Source organism: Rhea americana, unplaced genomic scaffold (genome assembly GCF_003343005.1).
Source record: "Rhea americana isolate MKP2758 unplaced genomic scaffold, rheAme1 scaffold_65, whole genome shotgun sequence".
Lineage (NCBI taxonomy): Eukaryota > Metazoa > Chordata > Aves > Rheiformes > Rheidae > Rhea > Rhea americana.
This window is the reverse complement of record NW_028186812.1, coordinates 1,129,186-1,146,037: the sequence shown is the minus strand read 5'-3', so window position 1 is coordinate 1,146,037 and position 16,852 is coordinate 1,129,186. Positions and strand designations below refer to the sequence as shown.

The window sequence follows — 16,852 nt, the reverse complement described above, 5'->3', positions numbered from 1 at the left end:
CAGGGAGGAATGCAGAAACTGCCTATTGATTTTGAGAATTTTGTAACATGTCCAGAAGAACTGCTGAACATTTGGTTTTCTAGTCACAAATTCCCCAAGGCGCTTCAGCAGTGTACAATAGTAATCACTGACTCTGAAAAATCTTGATATGTATTTTTCCTTCCTTAGAAAGTTTGTCTAACACTTTTTGAAAGCTACCTCTTAAGAGATGCATTTTTGCAAATTCAATATTCATACCCTATTCAGTGTGTGAGGGAACTCAGACAAAAACGATTTAATGTCTGGATAGTCCATCACCTTCTGCACAAGCCCATTTGTTCTTCTGTGTATGTAGCCTCTCCAGCATGCATTTTGTCCATTCAGTGAAACCACAGGGATCCCATCTCTTCACAGCTTCAGACCTGATGGATTTTTGTGTCTTTGGTAAGTGCCAATACTTCCACATCAAATACCCACATCACGCCTGACAGGATGAACAGTGAAATCCCCCGACGACAATGCTAACTTTATAATGTGAGTGGGCAGGCACTGTAGGAAGAGACTGAGCTCATTCAGCAAGAGGGAACTCACTAAATCCATTGTATCATTGACCTGCTTGGAGTGATTTCCTTTTTGTTGCATGTGCATATGTACATGAGTTCAAGCAGCGACACTGGAGCAGTATAAGGGACAGAACTGCAAAAAGCAACGTACACATGCATGCTGATTGTCCTGCGGAAATTTTGTTTATACGTTACTTCCTGTCCTTCTCTTCAACAAGTATTTTGGTTTTCTTGGGAAGTTTGTACGTTTGCTTGCTTACTTGCTTCTTTAAGCTCTTGATCATATCAGAGGAAAAAAAGTGTGTGGGGGGGAGGATTTTCTTCCTGTCCTTGGTTTAACTAAAACTTGCTGCTACTCCTCACTGTTCTAARTGGGTTGAAGCCATGTGCTGTTCTCCTTGCAGAAGTCCAGTATTTTGCTATGGAAATGAGACTGTTCTACTTGGCTACCTATTCAATGGGACAGAAGCTAGCTGGGTCCGTACATGCATGAGGCAGGGAGAACCATAGCACAGAAAGAGGGAATGGCTGAGATCTGGGACAACAAATACAGAGAAGATATGGGAGGGAGGAGGAGAGGCAGGAAAGACTGCTAATGAGAGAAAATGAAAGGTCAGTGTAAAAGCTAGAGATTGGGGCTAGAATTGATCATTCACTCAAGTAAACTCTTTTATTGATACTACTACATATTCTGCCTTTCCTAATAGTTTTTGTGGTCATCTGAATGTCAAAATGCACAGTCAGCTTGATTTAGAGGTTCAGCATAACAGATTTGCACAGGACCCATGCAGCTGCTTGAGTAATTCATCAAAATATGGCTAAATAAGCTACCAGTCAAGGTTACTGTGAAAGCCAACAAGGGGTGAATGTTCCCCACAGCCAACTCTCCCACCTGCTTCATGCCAGGAGGTATGTTCACTCTGTGGGAAGTTAGCTGCTCTCCTGCTATTAGCCTCAGTGAGAAGGGAGAGATCCTCATAAATATGTTGCAAATATGTCCATAAGTGATTTGAACAGACAAAGATTAGCCTTTGGATTAACTGCCTTCTGCAGCTGTCGATTTATGAGAATTCCTGCCCCCAGCTGGAAAAATGTGGCAAAATTCCATTACAAATAAACCTACTTTTTGTCCTTTGTTAGCATCCCTCTCTATCTGAGGAAAGTACGCCCGCAGTCAAAAAGCCATGTGCTACTTTAAACCAGCTGTGACAAATCTATGAATCAAAAACTCTTTCTCTTTGGGAAATGTTATCAGTCACTCCTCAAGAAACTTGCCCCTTCTCATCTTCCCAAACACAGTGTCATTAAAGTGACTTTCGAACATGCTCCAAAGTCATGTACTTGAATTCAACCTAGGTCAGTAGAAATTTACAGTCACTACTACAAGATTSTACTCAATCTCTGGAAAATGAAACGCTACTTTCAGACCTGCTCTTGACCCACTGTCACTATGGCTGGCAGCACGTCGGCTGGCAAAATGCTGTCTGCATTTTTAGGACTGTCTCATTTGTCAGGGCRCTTTGATGTCTAACAAGAACAGTTGGTTATTTGGGATGTTTGTGGGCTCCAGAATTTCTTCTAAAGCCTTTGCACAAACAAGCACGTTATGTCACAGGACACACAGTGTGGCAGAATTTGGAGTCAGTCTCCATGGCAGCATTTCACAATGCAGATATTTCATTTGTCTGATTTTCCTTCAGATGAAATACAAGAAGCCTGTTTCATTACATATTAAAAAAAAATAAAGGTTTTTTTTGTATTAACTGGAAATTTCAACAGAGAAAACCCTCTGTACTTTCTGACTGGTTCCTGGGCAGGCTGTACTTGCCTGTGTTGTGGTTAGATGCACAATTTGTTCAATACCAATATCCATTTCTGTTAATCTCTACCCACTTAAAAAGACAAATCTTAAAACCTATTTTCCTCTAAAAAAATTTAAAGTAGATTCACCACTGAATTTGTGTTTATTTCTATCTTCTCCTCTTCTCTGCTCTCTTCTTGGTGTTTTTCGCAATGTCTCTTAACATTTTGGCTAGTTTAATCAATTCCAGCTTGCAGAAAAGCTAAATCCTGTCAATTCGTACAGTGATGTCAGTGTAGCTACAGGGATTTGTATCAGCCAAGAGTCTTGTTTAGGGTCCTTTTGGCATATTGGGGACATACAATAAATAAAAATAYATATTTTTATCCTATTGGCTGGTGCCACCAGTGCTTCAGCAGTGGTATGCTTTGTGGATATAATTAACACTGCTAAATATTTAAAAGTACATGCCCTTGCGGTTTTTAAAATATCCACTTTGTGGCACTACTAAGACCACAATAGATGGATTTTTAAGTGTCTGAGTGTGTGCAGTCCTGCTGCATATATGCATTCTAGCAGCAAACTGTCAAGCTAAAGTGGAAAGTAGAACTCTCTAATATTCCACTCTTTCCTGCAAACAAAATGACCAAGATAGCATTAGCCATTTCTACGTCTTTTCCTGCTGCTTCTCTAGCTGCTTAGTTTTTCTCTGTAGCTAGCAGCAGAATTAAGACATCCGTTCATTCCTGTGAGCTAACATCAGCTGAAGGACTGTGTACCTCAGCATAACACATAAACCAGCAATGTCTAAACCCAAAATTGCCTGTTTCACAGCAATATTTTATTTTATAATTTGGACAAGATATAAAACCTCTATCCAACTTAAAGTGATAAGCTAGCAAATGCTTATGGTATTAGGGAGACCTGACACAGTACTGAGCACAGTCTTCATCTGCTGAGGTTTAGCATTATTTAAGATCTGGAGGTTCTTTTAAAATTTATTCTACATTTTTCAATTAGACAAGCCAGGGGAGATCTAGTCAGAGATAGAAGATAACTTTACCATCAAAACTTCATAGAAAAATATTTCTAATAATAGACCCTTAAAATGAGAATTTTTTCCAGTCCCAAAATAGTCTTTTTGGTTTAGCACCTCRTTTTAGTCTGACAACCTGTCATATTTTACTGCCTTCATACTGCTTCCAAGAATGTGGAGAGTTGTTTGGATGTCACGTAGGTGAAGTTAGTTTGTTCTGCCTGAAAATGTACAGGAATAATGCAGTATAAACCCGATTCAACGTCAAGGGAAGGATATTCATTAGCAGCTGAGGGCTTTACATCCTTAGAGAACCGTGAGCTCAACAACAACTGTGCACTTCATGCTGAAGATGTGTCTTTCTCGTTTAGACAAACAGATGAGAAAAATGTCATAGGAGGAGCTTTTTTTATCATATTTTCTCCTGGTAGATGATGTCTGCATTGCAGATTAGCTCCTGACACTGCATAAGCACAAAGCTGCATGCCCAAAGCTGAGGGCTGGGGCCAGGAGACAGCTGGAGAGGGCGGCGGTGCTGCTTCTGCTGCGCCTGCAAAGCAGGAAAAGATTTGGGCGCATAGGGCAGTGCCAGGGTCATCAGTCCTGGAGTCCCTCCTGCTGGCAAATGMAATGAAGACAGAGGTTGCCCTGGCTGGAAGGCTCCCCTCAACTGTCCCCATGGGCACATGCTGGGCAGGACTAAGCCATGCCTCTTCCCCTGCCCAGTCCTCCCCAGCTGTTGGCTGTTTTTGCCACCTTCCCCCTCATCCACCCAAAGTAATAACTCCAAATATTTTTTTTCTGTTATTTTAAGCACTGTGGCCATGTGTCTGTAGTTAGGTTCCTGAAATATAAATGTTGTAAGATTTACATGGTCTGTGAGGTTTATTGCTGCTATTGGGAATGTTTACTGTCTTCTCACTGCAAAAGTAAGTGCATCACAGGGTATTTACTGTCTTGGGTGCTTAAATGGCCCACAGTGCTCTAGTTCCCAGCTACTTCTCAGTCTTTCCTGTGTGCATCTTAGCACCCTCCCTGCAAGTCAGGATCCACCTCTGAGCAGCTTTCAAAACCTTCTCTTTATTCTGAGCAGTCGCTGTAGGCATCGGTCTTGCCCAGGTTAGAGCATAGGCAAACCACCCCACCGAAGCCGAGAGGCGCTGATACGACACAGCCGGTCCACTCGTGAACTCTGTAATGAAGAGCAGAGATTTAGTCTTTACTGGTTAACATGCTCACTACAGTCTTCACAGTGAAATGATAAAAGCTGGAATGAAAGGATTGATGACCAATATCCCACAAGACTAGATGCATGGCACCTTTACCACCTGTYTCTCTCTTGAGCAGTATAGTCATATTAATGCAAATAATGAGTAAAAACCTATTCTTGATATGTGCTACTTGCTTTTTTTCCAGAGTGAAGATTCAGATGAGGAAGACCTCTGTGCTATCAGTAATAAATGGACTTTCCAAAGAACCAGCAGGCGATGGTCTCGAGTGGATGACATTGATGCATTGTTTCACCGATCAGRCAGACATGGGTCTTCTGGGGACATTAAAATGAAAAATACAACAAGCAGTGAGAGTGTCCTTACAGATCTGAGTGAACCTGAGGTCTCATCTATTCACAGTGAGAGCAGTGGGGGAAGTGACAACAGGAGTCAGTCCGGCATCAGCAGCGCTGTCAGGGAGATCTGCAACTGCTCTGGACAGCATGATGTAGAAAACACACTTCTGCAAGACTCCACTTCAGTAAGCACTCTCCTGGCCCCCAAGGACAACCTGAAGAATGAGAAACCAACACGAACAAAAGCAAAAACTTTTCTGAAACGCATGGAGACATTAAAAGCAAAGGGTATGCATGGAAAACTAAAAGGCTCGGGAAGAACAGGTCCTTTAGAGATAAGTGGACCTGTTCTTCAGTATGAGCCAAAATCCTTGAAAGACATGCACTGTGTACAGATAGTCAATGGTGATCTCCAAAACTTAGGACAAGATTCAATCAAAAGAGGACTCTCCTTTTCTGCCAAATCCAGCAGTGACAGCAGTCAGTCCGAAAACAGCAGCAGTGGGGTGAGCACACCATGTCTGAAGGAACGCAAAGGTCATGAAGCAAACAAGAGGGGTGGCATGTATTTGGAGGACCTAGATGTTCTGGCAGGAACAGCCTTACGGCAAGTGGTAGACCAAAACCGAAAAAATGAATTTCATTCCCAAGAGAACTTGGTTGTGCATATTCCCAAGGACCACAAACCAGGGACCTTCCCAAAGGCACTTTCTATTGAAAGCCTTTCACCTACAGACAACAGTAATAATGTAAACTGGAGGACAGGCAGCATCTCTTTGGGAAAACAGAACTGCTCTACTCCAAAAGAGGCTGGATTGATGGCTTGCTGTCCAAAAGAGAGCAGAGTTAGTATTTATGACAACGTGCCAGGTTCTCACTTGTATGCCAGTACTGGGGACCTCCTGGACTTAGAGAAAGATGTCCTTTTTCCTCATTTAGATGACATTTTGCAGCATGTCAATGGACTCCAGGAGGTGGTAGATGGCTGGTCAAAGAATGTGTTGCCAGGTCTGCCAGTTGATGACATGTCCATGAAGGAATCTCCATCATTGCCTTTYCAGTCACCCACACAGATCACACTTGATTTTGAAGGGAACTCTGTCTCTGATGGCCGAACCACACCAAGTGACATGGACAGAGATGGAACATCCCTGAATGAGTCAGAAGCCACCGGTGGTAGGGATAGGAGAGACTCTGGGGTGGGAGCATCTCTCACAAGGCCAAGCAGGTAGGTGACATGATTCTGTACACATTTCTATCTTTCTTCTTCTATTAACAAAATGATTTGTGAAATCGTGTGATGATTGTGAAATATGATATGATGAAGGAGAGGCTTTCAGCCTAGGCATCACAAAATGTCACCAAAGTATCACTATAGTTGTACTTGTCCTGTATGAGGAAGAGGACTTCTCAGGGCAAAGGAGTACTTCTGGGGAAGGGACATCTTCCTTTGGAAACTTTTAAGAGAAATCAGTGGAGAAACAGTGTAAATTAGGGCATACTTTTTTCTCCCATGATCCATCCTATTATAAAAGAAGACCCTGAGTACATTACAGACAGTATTTGTATGTCAGTAGCCTCACGCACGTTTTTATGCACTAATCTGCTTCAAAGTTGTGGCCCTTTGTTCTCACAGGGAATTTCCCTCCCCTTCCCTCACGTTCTCACATCCCTTACACGGATGAAATGACGATATACAATTAACTTGTTAATAAAAGCAAAGTGCAGGATTTTTGCTAATAACCTGTTATGAAATAGAGGGATGTGTTCCAGCTGAAGACTGTTCTGGATGAAGTGCTTTCTGGATCTGTACTGCTGTGTGTAGGGTGGGTTCGTATTGGCACTTTCTGATCTGGTGTCAATCTTGTCATGTCCACACACAGGATTCTACTGTGCCATGGTTTACTTCCACCCATGCTTGCTCACCACCATCACATGCAAGCGAACTCGAGGAAACTACTAAGAAAATAACTAGTGCCAAAGTTTGCAGGATTTGGGCCAAAGTTCACGTCTAACAAAACAAGAAAGTGAAAATGAGTTGTTTCCAATATATCCAGTACATAAATAAAGTTTATTGGGGTAAAAAGAAGATGAGAATATCTCATTAGCCTGGTAGTTATGTTTTTTGCCTAGGATTCAAATGCTGCTACAAAAAAATCCTTCAACAATTTTAGAACAGATTGATTTGGATAACATCATCTCCAAATACCTTGGTGGTCAGGCTGGTCTTCTGGGAGGTGAGGGACTAGGCATCAAGTCCCAGTTCTGAGCCAGAGAGAGAATATTTGAGTCGGGAAGATAATATTTGAATCCACATCCTGTTGGATATGTGTGGGCTAAAGAACATAATAGGCAACACTGCTTCCCTGTGTGTATAAAAGGGACCCACACCTCCTTTGAATCTAGCATAAAAAAAAAAATCAAAGCTTGCCAATTTCCAAAATTAAGCAATTMAAACTAAGCAGATTGTTTCATTTGCCTCCAAGCTACATTTTCTTTCAGTGGACACACAATGAGCCATAACTGTGTGTATATATGACTGTTTGTTTATATATTGTCCAGTCTTTTCTCACAGTATACCACCTCTTTCTTCCCAATTAAAGCATTTAATTGTATGAATTTCTATTTTTTTTTTGTTTGTTTTGTTTTTTTGTTTGTTTGTTTTTTTTGTTTTTTTGCTAAAGGCGTTTACGGTGGCATAGTTTCCAAATCTCTCATCGCCTAAGCCACTCCATAGCATCACTTCACATCAGTAATCAGTCAGCAGCCCAACTGAATCTACTGCAAAAATTCTCTCTACTTCGTCTTACTGCCATCATGGAAAAATACTCTATGTCAAACAAGCATGGCTGGACCTGGTGAGTACAATATATAGCTGGAAAAAGAGATATATTTAGAAGAAAGAATTTTCTCCTAAATCTATAATTCTAAGAGTTAGTAGGAACAATTTACTTTAACAGCAGAATTTGGAACTGTCTCTTTAATCCATAGCTGCCTAGTGACRTAGTGGCAAAGTCAGAAACATATCCTAGAGATCTGACCTCACTCCTGTGCTCTAACAGTGAGACAACCTCAGCCTCTCTAACAACATTCAAGTTCCAGAAAAATAAACAGGACTAGGAGAGAGTGATTAAAAGGAGGAAATGTTTAAAACAAGTCTTTCCCAAAATTCATTTTGTGATTCAAAAAGAAACAGCTGCTGATAGTACTCTACATATTCAATATTGCCATGTTTGTACTTTAGAAGAATAGAACTGGATAGGAGGATTTTTCTCTAGAGATTAAAAGATGCTTTAGCCTAGGTCTGGATTTGTGTTACGGGCTACTTGCAGGCATAACAGCTACCTGGGCACTCGGATTGTAGAGTTAAGAGCAGATGGACGTGAAGGCTGGCAATGGGTCTCCTTTGAGTGCAGCTACAGAAGTCTTCCTGTTTAACCTGAAAGGCCATGTAGAGTGAGATATCCTGGAATGGAAATAAACATAGATAAGAGATTATCAGTATCTGAGAAACAACCAAAAAGATAATAGAAATTTTCCTAAGTATTCAGAGACACTGAGTCCAAAAATGATATGACTTAACATTTATATTGTGCTTTCCATGTTCAAAGTGCCTCACCAGTATCACACTGAATTATGCTGTGAGCTAGATAAGGCAAGTTTACTTTTAGAAACAGAAAAACAGATATAAGGAACTACATGTGTGCTCCACTTCRCTAACATCAGCCACTCAAAAAAATTAGGAATCTAGTTCGAGCAGGCCAGGTCAGCTGGCTCTGTTGTCAGTGGAAAAAGACAGGCAACCCCAAAGGCAACTTGTTCAACTCAAGATAGAGGGTTTGGGTTACCCTCCAAAAGTGCTTCCCACCAAAATGGGTACAGAGGCAAATGTGACTGCTAACTCTTTCTAAATATCGTTTACATAGCTAAAATTAAATAAGATGAACCCCTGAACTGCTGTTTTCCTTTGGTGCGGTTCCTCTGGCTGTCTGTACTGAGATAAATCTCACCTTAACCAACTCCAAATAAGCAGACTAGAATATAGCAAATGGTAGATCCTGCTGTTTGTACAAAGGTTTTCCCTCCTGACAAATATTTCCTCAGTTTGTATAATCAGTCTCTAAGCATTTATAAGCAGCGGGATTCTAAAAAGCTGTAAAGTTGTATTCTGTACTCCTTCAGTAGGTCATTTAATCCAAGGTTTATCTCCTTCCCACACAGAAGAGAAAATCTTGGTCATATTTGGGTCATATTCATCCATCTTTTTAATCCCACTGCAGTCATGACTCCCACACAGGCAATCCAGTCTCTTCTCATTAGCACTGTCATTTACTGAAAAAAGCAAGCTCACCAGCTTCACTRAAGTAACTTAACTAGAAATCAGATGGGTAACACTAGGGATCAAACCRTAAGGAGTTGCAGGTATCATTTTTACTTTACATTTTTAGGCAACAGAAGTGCTAAATCCCAAAACTGATAGTTTGAATAGATGAAAAAATCATTCAGTATATTAAAGGAACAATCCTCCTTTTCTCTCATTTACCTTCTCTGCTACATTTTGCTGTGCTTTTCCTTTGAGTTCCTACTGAATTTTTTAAACCACTTTGGCTTCAGCTGAATGACAACTGCACATTTGTTTTTTGTTAGAATTGATTGTTTTGCTGTATCTTAGAGCCAGAGGCCACCTACCTAGAAAAGCGGTCAAGAAATCCATAAATTGTACAGACAGTAAAATGTCCATGAATTGTGCATTTAACATTATTTGACCATCTTTATAAAATAGCAGGTCTTCCCAGCTACCAATTTCTCCCAGCAGCATTACTTAGAAAGACTGCGTAAATATTCTGATATTTTCATGCAATCTGTTCATGTCGATTTTCAGGTCTGTGCCAAAGTTCATGAAGAGGATGAAAGTCCCTGACTACAAGGACAAGAACGTCTTTGGTGTGCCTTTGATAGTTCATGTCCAGAGAACCGGACARCCTCTTCCCCAGAGCATACAGCAAGCACTGCGCTACTTACGCAGCACATGTCTAGATCAGGTATGAACTTTACTCCAGGGACTTTGTTGACTGTAAAGCCATCTTAAGCAAGCAGCGGTGAACCTTTTTAGTACCAGAATAAGATTGCTATATCTCATGTTGTTCATATCAGTCCAAATCTCCTCTGCTGATTTGATACTTGGTACTAATACCAATAGTTTGCCATTTTGAGAATTGCATTCAGCTAATTTGTTGAACTCTTGCAGCTATAACAGTGCTACTGGTTTGTATACAACAGCATATGTCAAAGAACTAGGTGGAATCTTCATGTCTATTGAATCAGGCCTGGGAAGAGCTTAACACTCAGTTTTCGCTGATACCCACACTGCTCACACTTGACTGTTGCTATTGAGAGTTAAACACATTCATCATTTCACAAGATATGGTACAAAAGGTTTTATTTACTCGACAAAGAAAGAACGATCTAAGAATAGAGAGCAAACTCAGCAAAATATTCCAAGCGTTCTGTTGACAAAGCCAGATATACCCAGATAGAGTTAGGTCAGTGGGCTTCAAAGGCAAAGCCATTGCTGTATGTTTCCTTTTATAGTGTTATTAGCTGCTGCAAGCCAATAGGGCGATGCACATGCTCAAAGTATTTCCAACTTTTTGCTTCCCTTTAGCTACTAAGCAGGAACATACCAGTCATATCTTTACTGTTCTTCCCCTAAAGATAAGGATATGTATCCTTATGAGCATAGGTCTGGGAGAAACCCTCTGGCTCACTGGGTTCAGTCCTCTACTGTTATTAGCGTCACATCATGTGACCTCTTCTGTAATTAGTTTTAGAAAGCTGTAAGCTCAAAAGGAGCAACCAGCATTTTACCCTGCTTGAGCAGGGAGGTTGGACTGGATGATCTCCAGAGGTCCCTTCCAACCTCAACCATTCTGTGATTCTATGGTTTTACTCCAGAGACTTTGCTGCTTTCCTAGCTCTGTGCACACAGAAAGGGTAGAAGTGGTCTGTTCTGAATCCTGCCATTTTTGATCACTGTTCTGCTGCTGTTCAGGTTGTGTTCAGTGACAGGAATCCTCCCCAGAACTGTAATTTAAATATTAAACATCTAGCTGTGAAACACTGCAGACCCACTTTACAGCCATTGGGAAGATGTAGGCACTTCACACCATTTCTCTCATTTACTGTAAAAGTCAAGTATGGTATCCAGACCKTGACACCTAACTTGCAGATGTCTAAAATGAGGTAAGATGAATTCTGCCTAATGTATGTAGTGTGGGAGTTAAGGTGTTGGAAGAACAGGCTGTTAAGAATGTATTAACAGTGGATGGAAGGGGAACATGGATAGAGACRTGTAGAAACAATGTATGCAATAGCTAACACTCATGATTATCTCTGTGGTAATGTGGGTTTGTGTACTGAATTGGAAAAAAAATACAGTGAAAAAAAAATGACATAGCAGGCCTGGAATCAGTGATGAAACCGGAGGAGAAGACACTTGCCTAAGTATGAGGAACAAGAGATGTAAGATAAGGGTGGATTTGTCAGCTAAGTAGCAGAGCAATAGGGAAAAAGAGTAAAGAAAGGGGAAATAGCTGCTCAAGAAAGTAAAGGGGAAGGAAAAACAGAAGAGAAGGAAAACGTTATTAACAGATTTAACACAGTCAAAAGGAGCATCCATGGGCAGTCTCCAATAAGTATCTACCCCAAGAAGGTTTTTGTTGTTGGGAAGCATCTGAGCTACATGAAGCACTAATTCAAGTCAGCTAAAGTGAAATTGGGAAAAAACTAAATACAAGATTAAAAAGGAGAAGTACAGATTGGGAACATATAAAATATGTTTCCACTCAGCTCTGGGCTGAAATCCTGCAGGTAATTCAGCTTCTTTGCTTGACAGTCACTCCCTTTGTTCCCATTTAATTTGAAGGCTCATAAAGCTTGGCTCAGAGGTCTGAGCAGCCTCCAGACTCTCCCAGCGTCTTGTTTACGTATTTCTTCTGTGCGTTGCAGAATTGCTCATTGCTGCTACAGCATGCACTTAGTAAAGTTCAGGTGGCTTTAAATCATTAAAAGGTTTGGCTCCCGGCATTGAGCTGTCTAAGATGATATGAGGATCCTCACCATTATGTGTAGGATATATTATACAGTTTCAGCTTGCAAAATAGAAACTGCTTTGCCTTTGTCAACTGCATGTTTATTTCTGTATACATCATATGGATGCTTGCAGAACAGATGATCCACAGCATGAGGAAAATAAAGAGATTGGGCCAGACTAGTTTCTGATATATTACTGGGTTTGTAGTCCATTTTATTTACAGAATGAGTCTGTAATATTGCAGAACAGAGCCTAAACCATCTCTATAAAGTGAAGAACTGTCTTCTTTTGGTTAATAATGATTTTTTCCAAGAGAAAACAAGAGTTTGAATAAGTATTGTTAAACAGAAAGGCAGATTGGGAGTAGCGGGGTGATGTGCAACAGGAGATTGCTTTGATGAGACTGGATGTCTGACCTGTCACATCAAACTGAGCTGTAAGTTTGTAGAGGTTCTTAATGCCAGCAAGGACACTTTCCATCAAAAACAGAGCTGGGATTTTTGCTATCACATTTATCTACCACATGCCAGAATTTTATTTTTTGAGTAGAATCAGCATTGTCCTGTGTTTTCAGCACACAGGCAACTAAGCAGAGAAATTATTTGAAAGGAAGAACAGAAAGGGAAGGGGAAAACCAGATAAAAACAGACAGATGTTCTTTCTTGGGTCTCTTGTCAAAACCAAAGAGAGCTTCACCTGTGAACAGAAATATAATGCACCAAGATGTACACAGGGCAAGTTCCTGTTCTGTAATTCCTACATATATATTTAGATCATGAGCAACACTGAACTCATAAATGAAAGGACAGAGCAGAACAGCAGCTYACAGCCACTGCTCTCAGCCTGGCATACTAGTTCATCCCTGTGTAAGTGAATACATCTCTCACAGAACAGCATATAGTATGATTTATATTATCTATATTATTAATATATGAGATAACAAAAACCTAAATGCCTTACAAATGAACACGGAAAGCATTCTAGAGAGGCAGTTCGGGATGAAGATAGAKCTAAATAAACTCTGCACTGGCGGAAGTGAGAGGAAGAAGGGTGACAGGCATATTTCCTTGCCTTTGCATTTTTTTGTTGGCTGACTATGCCATGCAGTAGGCTGAACTGAGAGTTAACAAGCCAGCAGACGTGGAGGAACTGAAGCCTATAATTCAAAACCCCCAAAAATGCATTTTTGTAGATCTTTCTCAATATTTCACCTTTTCCCCTGCAAAACTGAAGGAAAACAGTGCTAATACTTCCCAAATGAAACACTGTGAACTCACTTGGGAATAAATAAAGTGGTTCACGCTCAGGAATTCACCTCAGGGGAATTCCACTTATGAGAACTACTACTGTAAAAGGGCAGCACTGCTGTGAAGGCACCAGCAGGCCTCGTTCTGAGAATTACCACTTCCTTCAGAATAGAAAGCAAACAAGATAAAAATGTATCTTAGTGACACTACTCAAATAACCCCTCTGCGGCCTCTGCTTTCTAACTGGGCTTTTTAGTGGAATTTGAGGGAACTGTTGGAAGCAGAGAACAGGAAGGGGAAAAAATAGATTTGGTCTTGGTTTTAAAGCTCTACCAGGATGTACTAATCTTTTGCCACAGCATTTATTACTTAGCTGAACATAATATTTTCTTGTTAGTCTTCAAAATATATACCCAAATAAACATGAGGAACCAGATTCTCAGCTGGAGTAAATCAACAGACAGTCACTGGAGCCAAGCAAGCCACGCTGATTTATATCGGCTAAGGATCTTGCTTAAACTCTTCAGGCAACGGCATAACCACATGCACTCTGAACTTTTCGTCTACGATCTGATATAGAAGAACAGAATTATTAACTCTTAAAGTCCTACCATGAGGCTGTTCACGCAACTGCGGGCGAACTAGAWCTGTGGCATTTGCAAAACCTTTCTCTTGCTAATGCCTAGAGTAAAATAAACTATCGTAGCTTTGGTAATAACCAAAGCCTCCTGTCATAAATATTTTTTATGTTCTGTAAGTAAATTGTCCTTTTACCCAACTCAATCTGGCACCTTATTAGGTGGGTCTGTTTCGAAAATCCGGAGTGAAATCCCGAATCCAGGCCTTACGTCAGATGAATGAGAGCTCCCCGGAAAATGTCAGTTACGAGGACCAGTCAGCATATGATGTGGCAGACATGGTAAAGCAGTTTTTCAGGGACTTGCCAGAACCTCTCCTCACAAGTAAGCTGGGAGAGACCTTTCTACACATCTACCAGTGTAAGTTGAAAGACTTTCATTATTATAAATGCTTACAATTGATTATGTGTTATGTATTATATAATAAAGTATTATAATACTTTTAAACATGTTGTTAACACTGGATTGTATTCTTTCTGTTCACCACTAAGATATCTGAAAAGAGCTTCTCTGCCCTCATTGTCTTTAGATGAGAGATTTTTAGAACTGCTTGAAGGTTTCAGTGTCAAAATGCTGTGAACTATAATGGAAAGACAATATCTAAATTTAAGAAGCTTTCAAAATATCAGTCTTTTACATTAAAAAAAACACAAGGACAGGCTGCCCATTGACATAAAAAATATAGAGACTCATATTTTTCTCAGATTTCTTTAAATTGCAAGTCCGTTTCTTGCAAACATCTCAATACACTTGAGTCTTTTGAACATGAAAATGTGGTACTTGACCATGAGAATGTGCACCTGTACCATTCCCTTCTTTACTGGGACTTTTGATTATTTGTCTTTTCATTGTAGTTCATAAAATGGACATGTGAAAAAACAGCTGCCTTCCTTTACTTCCTAAACATAGGTTTTATGTAAAAATCTAATAGATAAAGAAAAAAGAACAGAGGGTTTCTTCTTTTCTTTTCAGCATATGAAGTCTTCAGCAAAATCTGAGACTCAAATACATCAGAATGCTAAAAATTCATGTAAATCAGGAAATGAATTGTGTATTTCTTGTCGAAACTGAGGGAGAAATAAACAATAAACAGTGAGGAAAACACTGAAAGGCAGAGGAATTAGAGTTTTCTTGAGAATGTCACTTATGAAGACTAGTCTGCCAGTGCTTTGACAGATGCAGAAAAGCATACCCAGCCAGCAAAAAAGAAATTTTTAACACTGTATAAGCCCAGTGTTTAAGAATCTAAGTTACTTCTGTGCCTYCATTTACCATAAAGATCGGTCTGTTGGGTGTAGTCCCTGGTGTGCTCAACATCATCATTTCTCTAGGTGATAGAGAAGTGCTRTGATTCAGGTTTCAGAGAGGGGTGGCACCACAAATAAATCTAGTGGATTTGGTCACCCAGGATGTCTTATGACACCAGTGCACTGAAACACCTGGCGCCCAGCCTTGGACCATCTCTTCCCCCTCTTCTTTCACGCTCGCAGGTTGCATAGCACATCTACCTACGCATGCATCGGTGAGCGTGTTCAGAAGTACCACAGGAATTCTCAGGACTAACACAGTTGTAGTCACGGTAGTTTACATCAGTGAAGTGACCCAGGAGAAGCTTATCGGCTAGAAGGCCGTGCCTTTGGAAACAGATCAGGTTTAAACTATTGCTTGATCAGAACGGGGAATGACCTATCTCATCATAGGAGTGACTGGACGCAAACTATCTCCTTGCCAAGAGGACAGAAAACAAGGCAGGTCTCAGTATTGTCAGTCCTATAATCAGCAAGAATTCCCATTCCTGAGGCAGGAGCCTGGCATTAGGATTCACAACAGCCAGAAGGCTGAACAGTGAAACATTTCTACCAGCCAACAACAAAAGGCTGTAAAGAGAGGCATGGACTGACTCTATAACCTGACATGGAATGGCAGTAGGAAGTCTGAAGAGCTCACTGCTTGGAGAAAAGATTTTCTTGAACTGCACAAGTGTTTTAAAGGATATCAGAGAGACTTGAGCATGGGTCTACTTAAACCAGGGTAGCAAAGGGAAAAGATGGGCTTTCTAGACACTAGAGAACAACATTTTGGATTAAAAACAAGTAGCAGTGTTTTCTTCTGTGTGACCAACAACAAATATATTTCTGTGTTTCAGACAGTACTGACAGAACCCCTTTCACAGAGAAAAAAAATGTTGAAAATTGTTGGGATACCAATTGTATTTCATAACGTCTGCAATTAAATAAATCTGTGGCTGGGATTTTTTCTTCACATTCATTCTGTTTAACAGATTACTAATGTGGGGTTAGAAAGGATTTTTCCTCTCTTAGCATATTAGGAAGGCGTATTAGGAAGGGTTTTTTGATTTTCTGGGTGTTACTGAACTTCTGATAGGATTTTGTTCATGTATCTGAAATGGCTTAATTTGTTACAACACATGGAAATAGGGATGAGATGATTAGTGAGGTCCTCTATATGGCATGGCCTTGATGAAACTCTTCCATTTCATGAAAACCCTCAGTTGCCTGCTGTTTACCTATGACTTGAAGGTTTAGCAGGTCTTCCTTTGTGTGCATCAGGCTTGTCAGCTCAAGAACAGAGGTGAGGGAGTGTGAAGAGGGTATATGCAGAGAAAAGACATGTTGCACATATTTATCTCAGACTTCTCCAGCCTCTCAGAAAGGCCTGGCCTTTCCACTGTAGATAATTGGAAACATGGCACTATGCTCTGTGTGTCGTTCATGTTTGAAAGCTTTTAAAATAAAGCATTTGCACAAGCCTAACAGGAAGAGCTTAAAAGCTCACTGTTCCCTGTACTGTAAATCTGTTTCTGTTGTTCTTTAGTTCGATTATATAGAGTGTGTGTAATGCCCAGAGGAGGGCTCCTAATCCAAACTGAGAAAACTTATGGTAGTTTTAGAAATGAATCTGCCTTAG

At 40.5% G+C, this 16,852-nt stretch overlaps 1 protein-coding gene across 4 annotated transcripts in view; it reads left to right on the top strand.

Annotated features, from left to right (window-relative positions):
* STARD13 (StAR related lipid transfer domain containing 13) overlaps positions 1 to 16,852 on the top strand; it is a 305,799-nt gene that overhangs the window by 277,418 nt on the left and 11,529 nt on the right. For all 4 annotated transcript variants that reach the window (XM_085320652.1, XM_085320651.1, XM_085320654.1 and 1 more), the window contains 4 exons: positions 4,796 to 6,174; positions 7,631 to 7,804; positions 9,829 to 9,988; positions 14,086 to 14,284. In XM_085320652.1, coding sequence (XP_085176778.1) covers positions 4,796 to 6,174; positions 7,631 to 7,804; positions 9,829 to 9,988; positions 14,086 to 14,284 — 1,912 coding nt within the window. The remainder of the gene's footprint in view (positions 1 to 4,795; positions 6,175 to 7,630; positions 7,805 to 9,828; positions 9,989 to 14,085; positions 14,285 to 16,852) is intronic.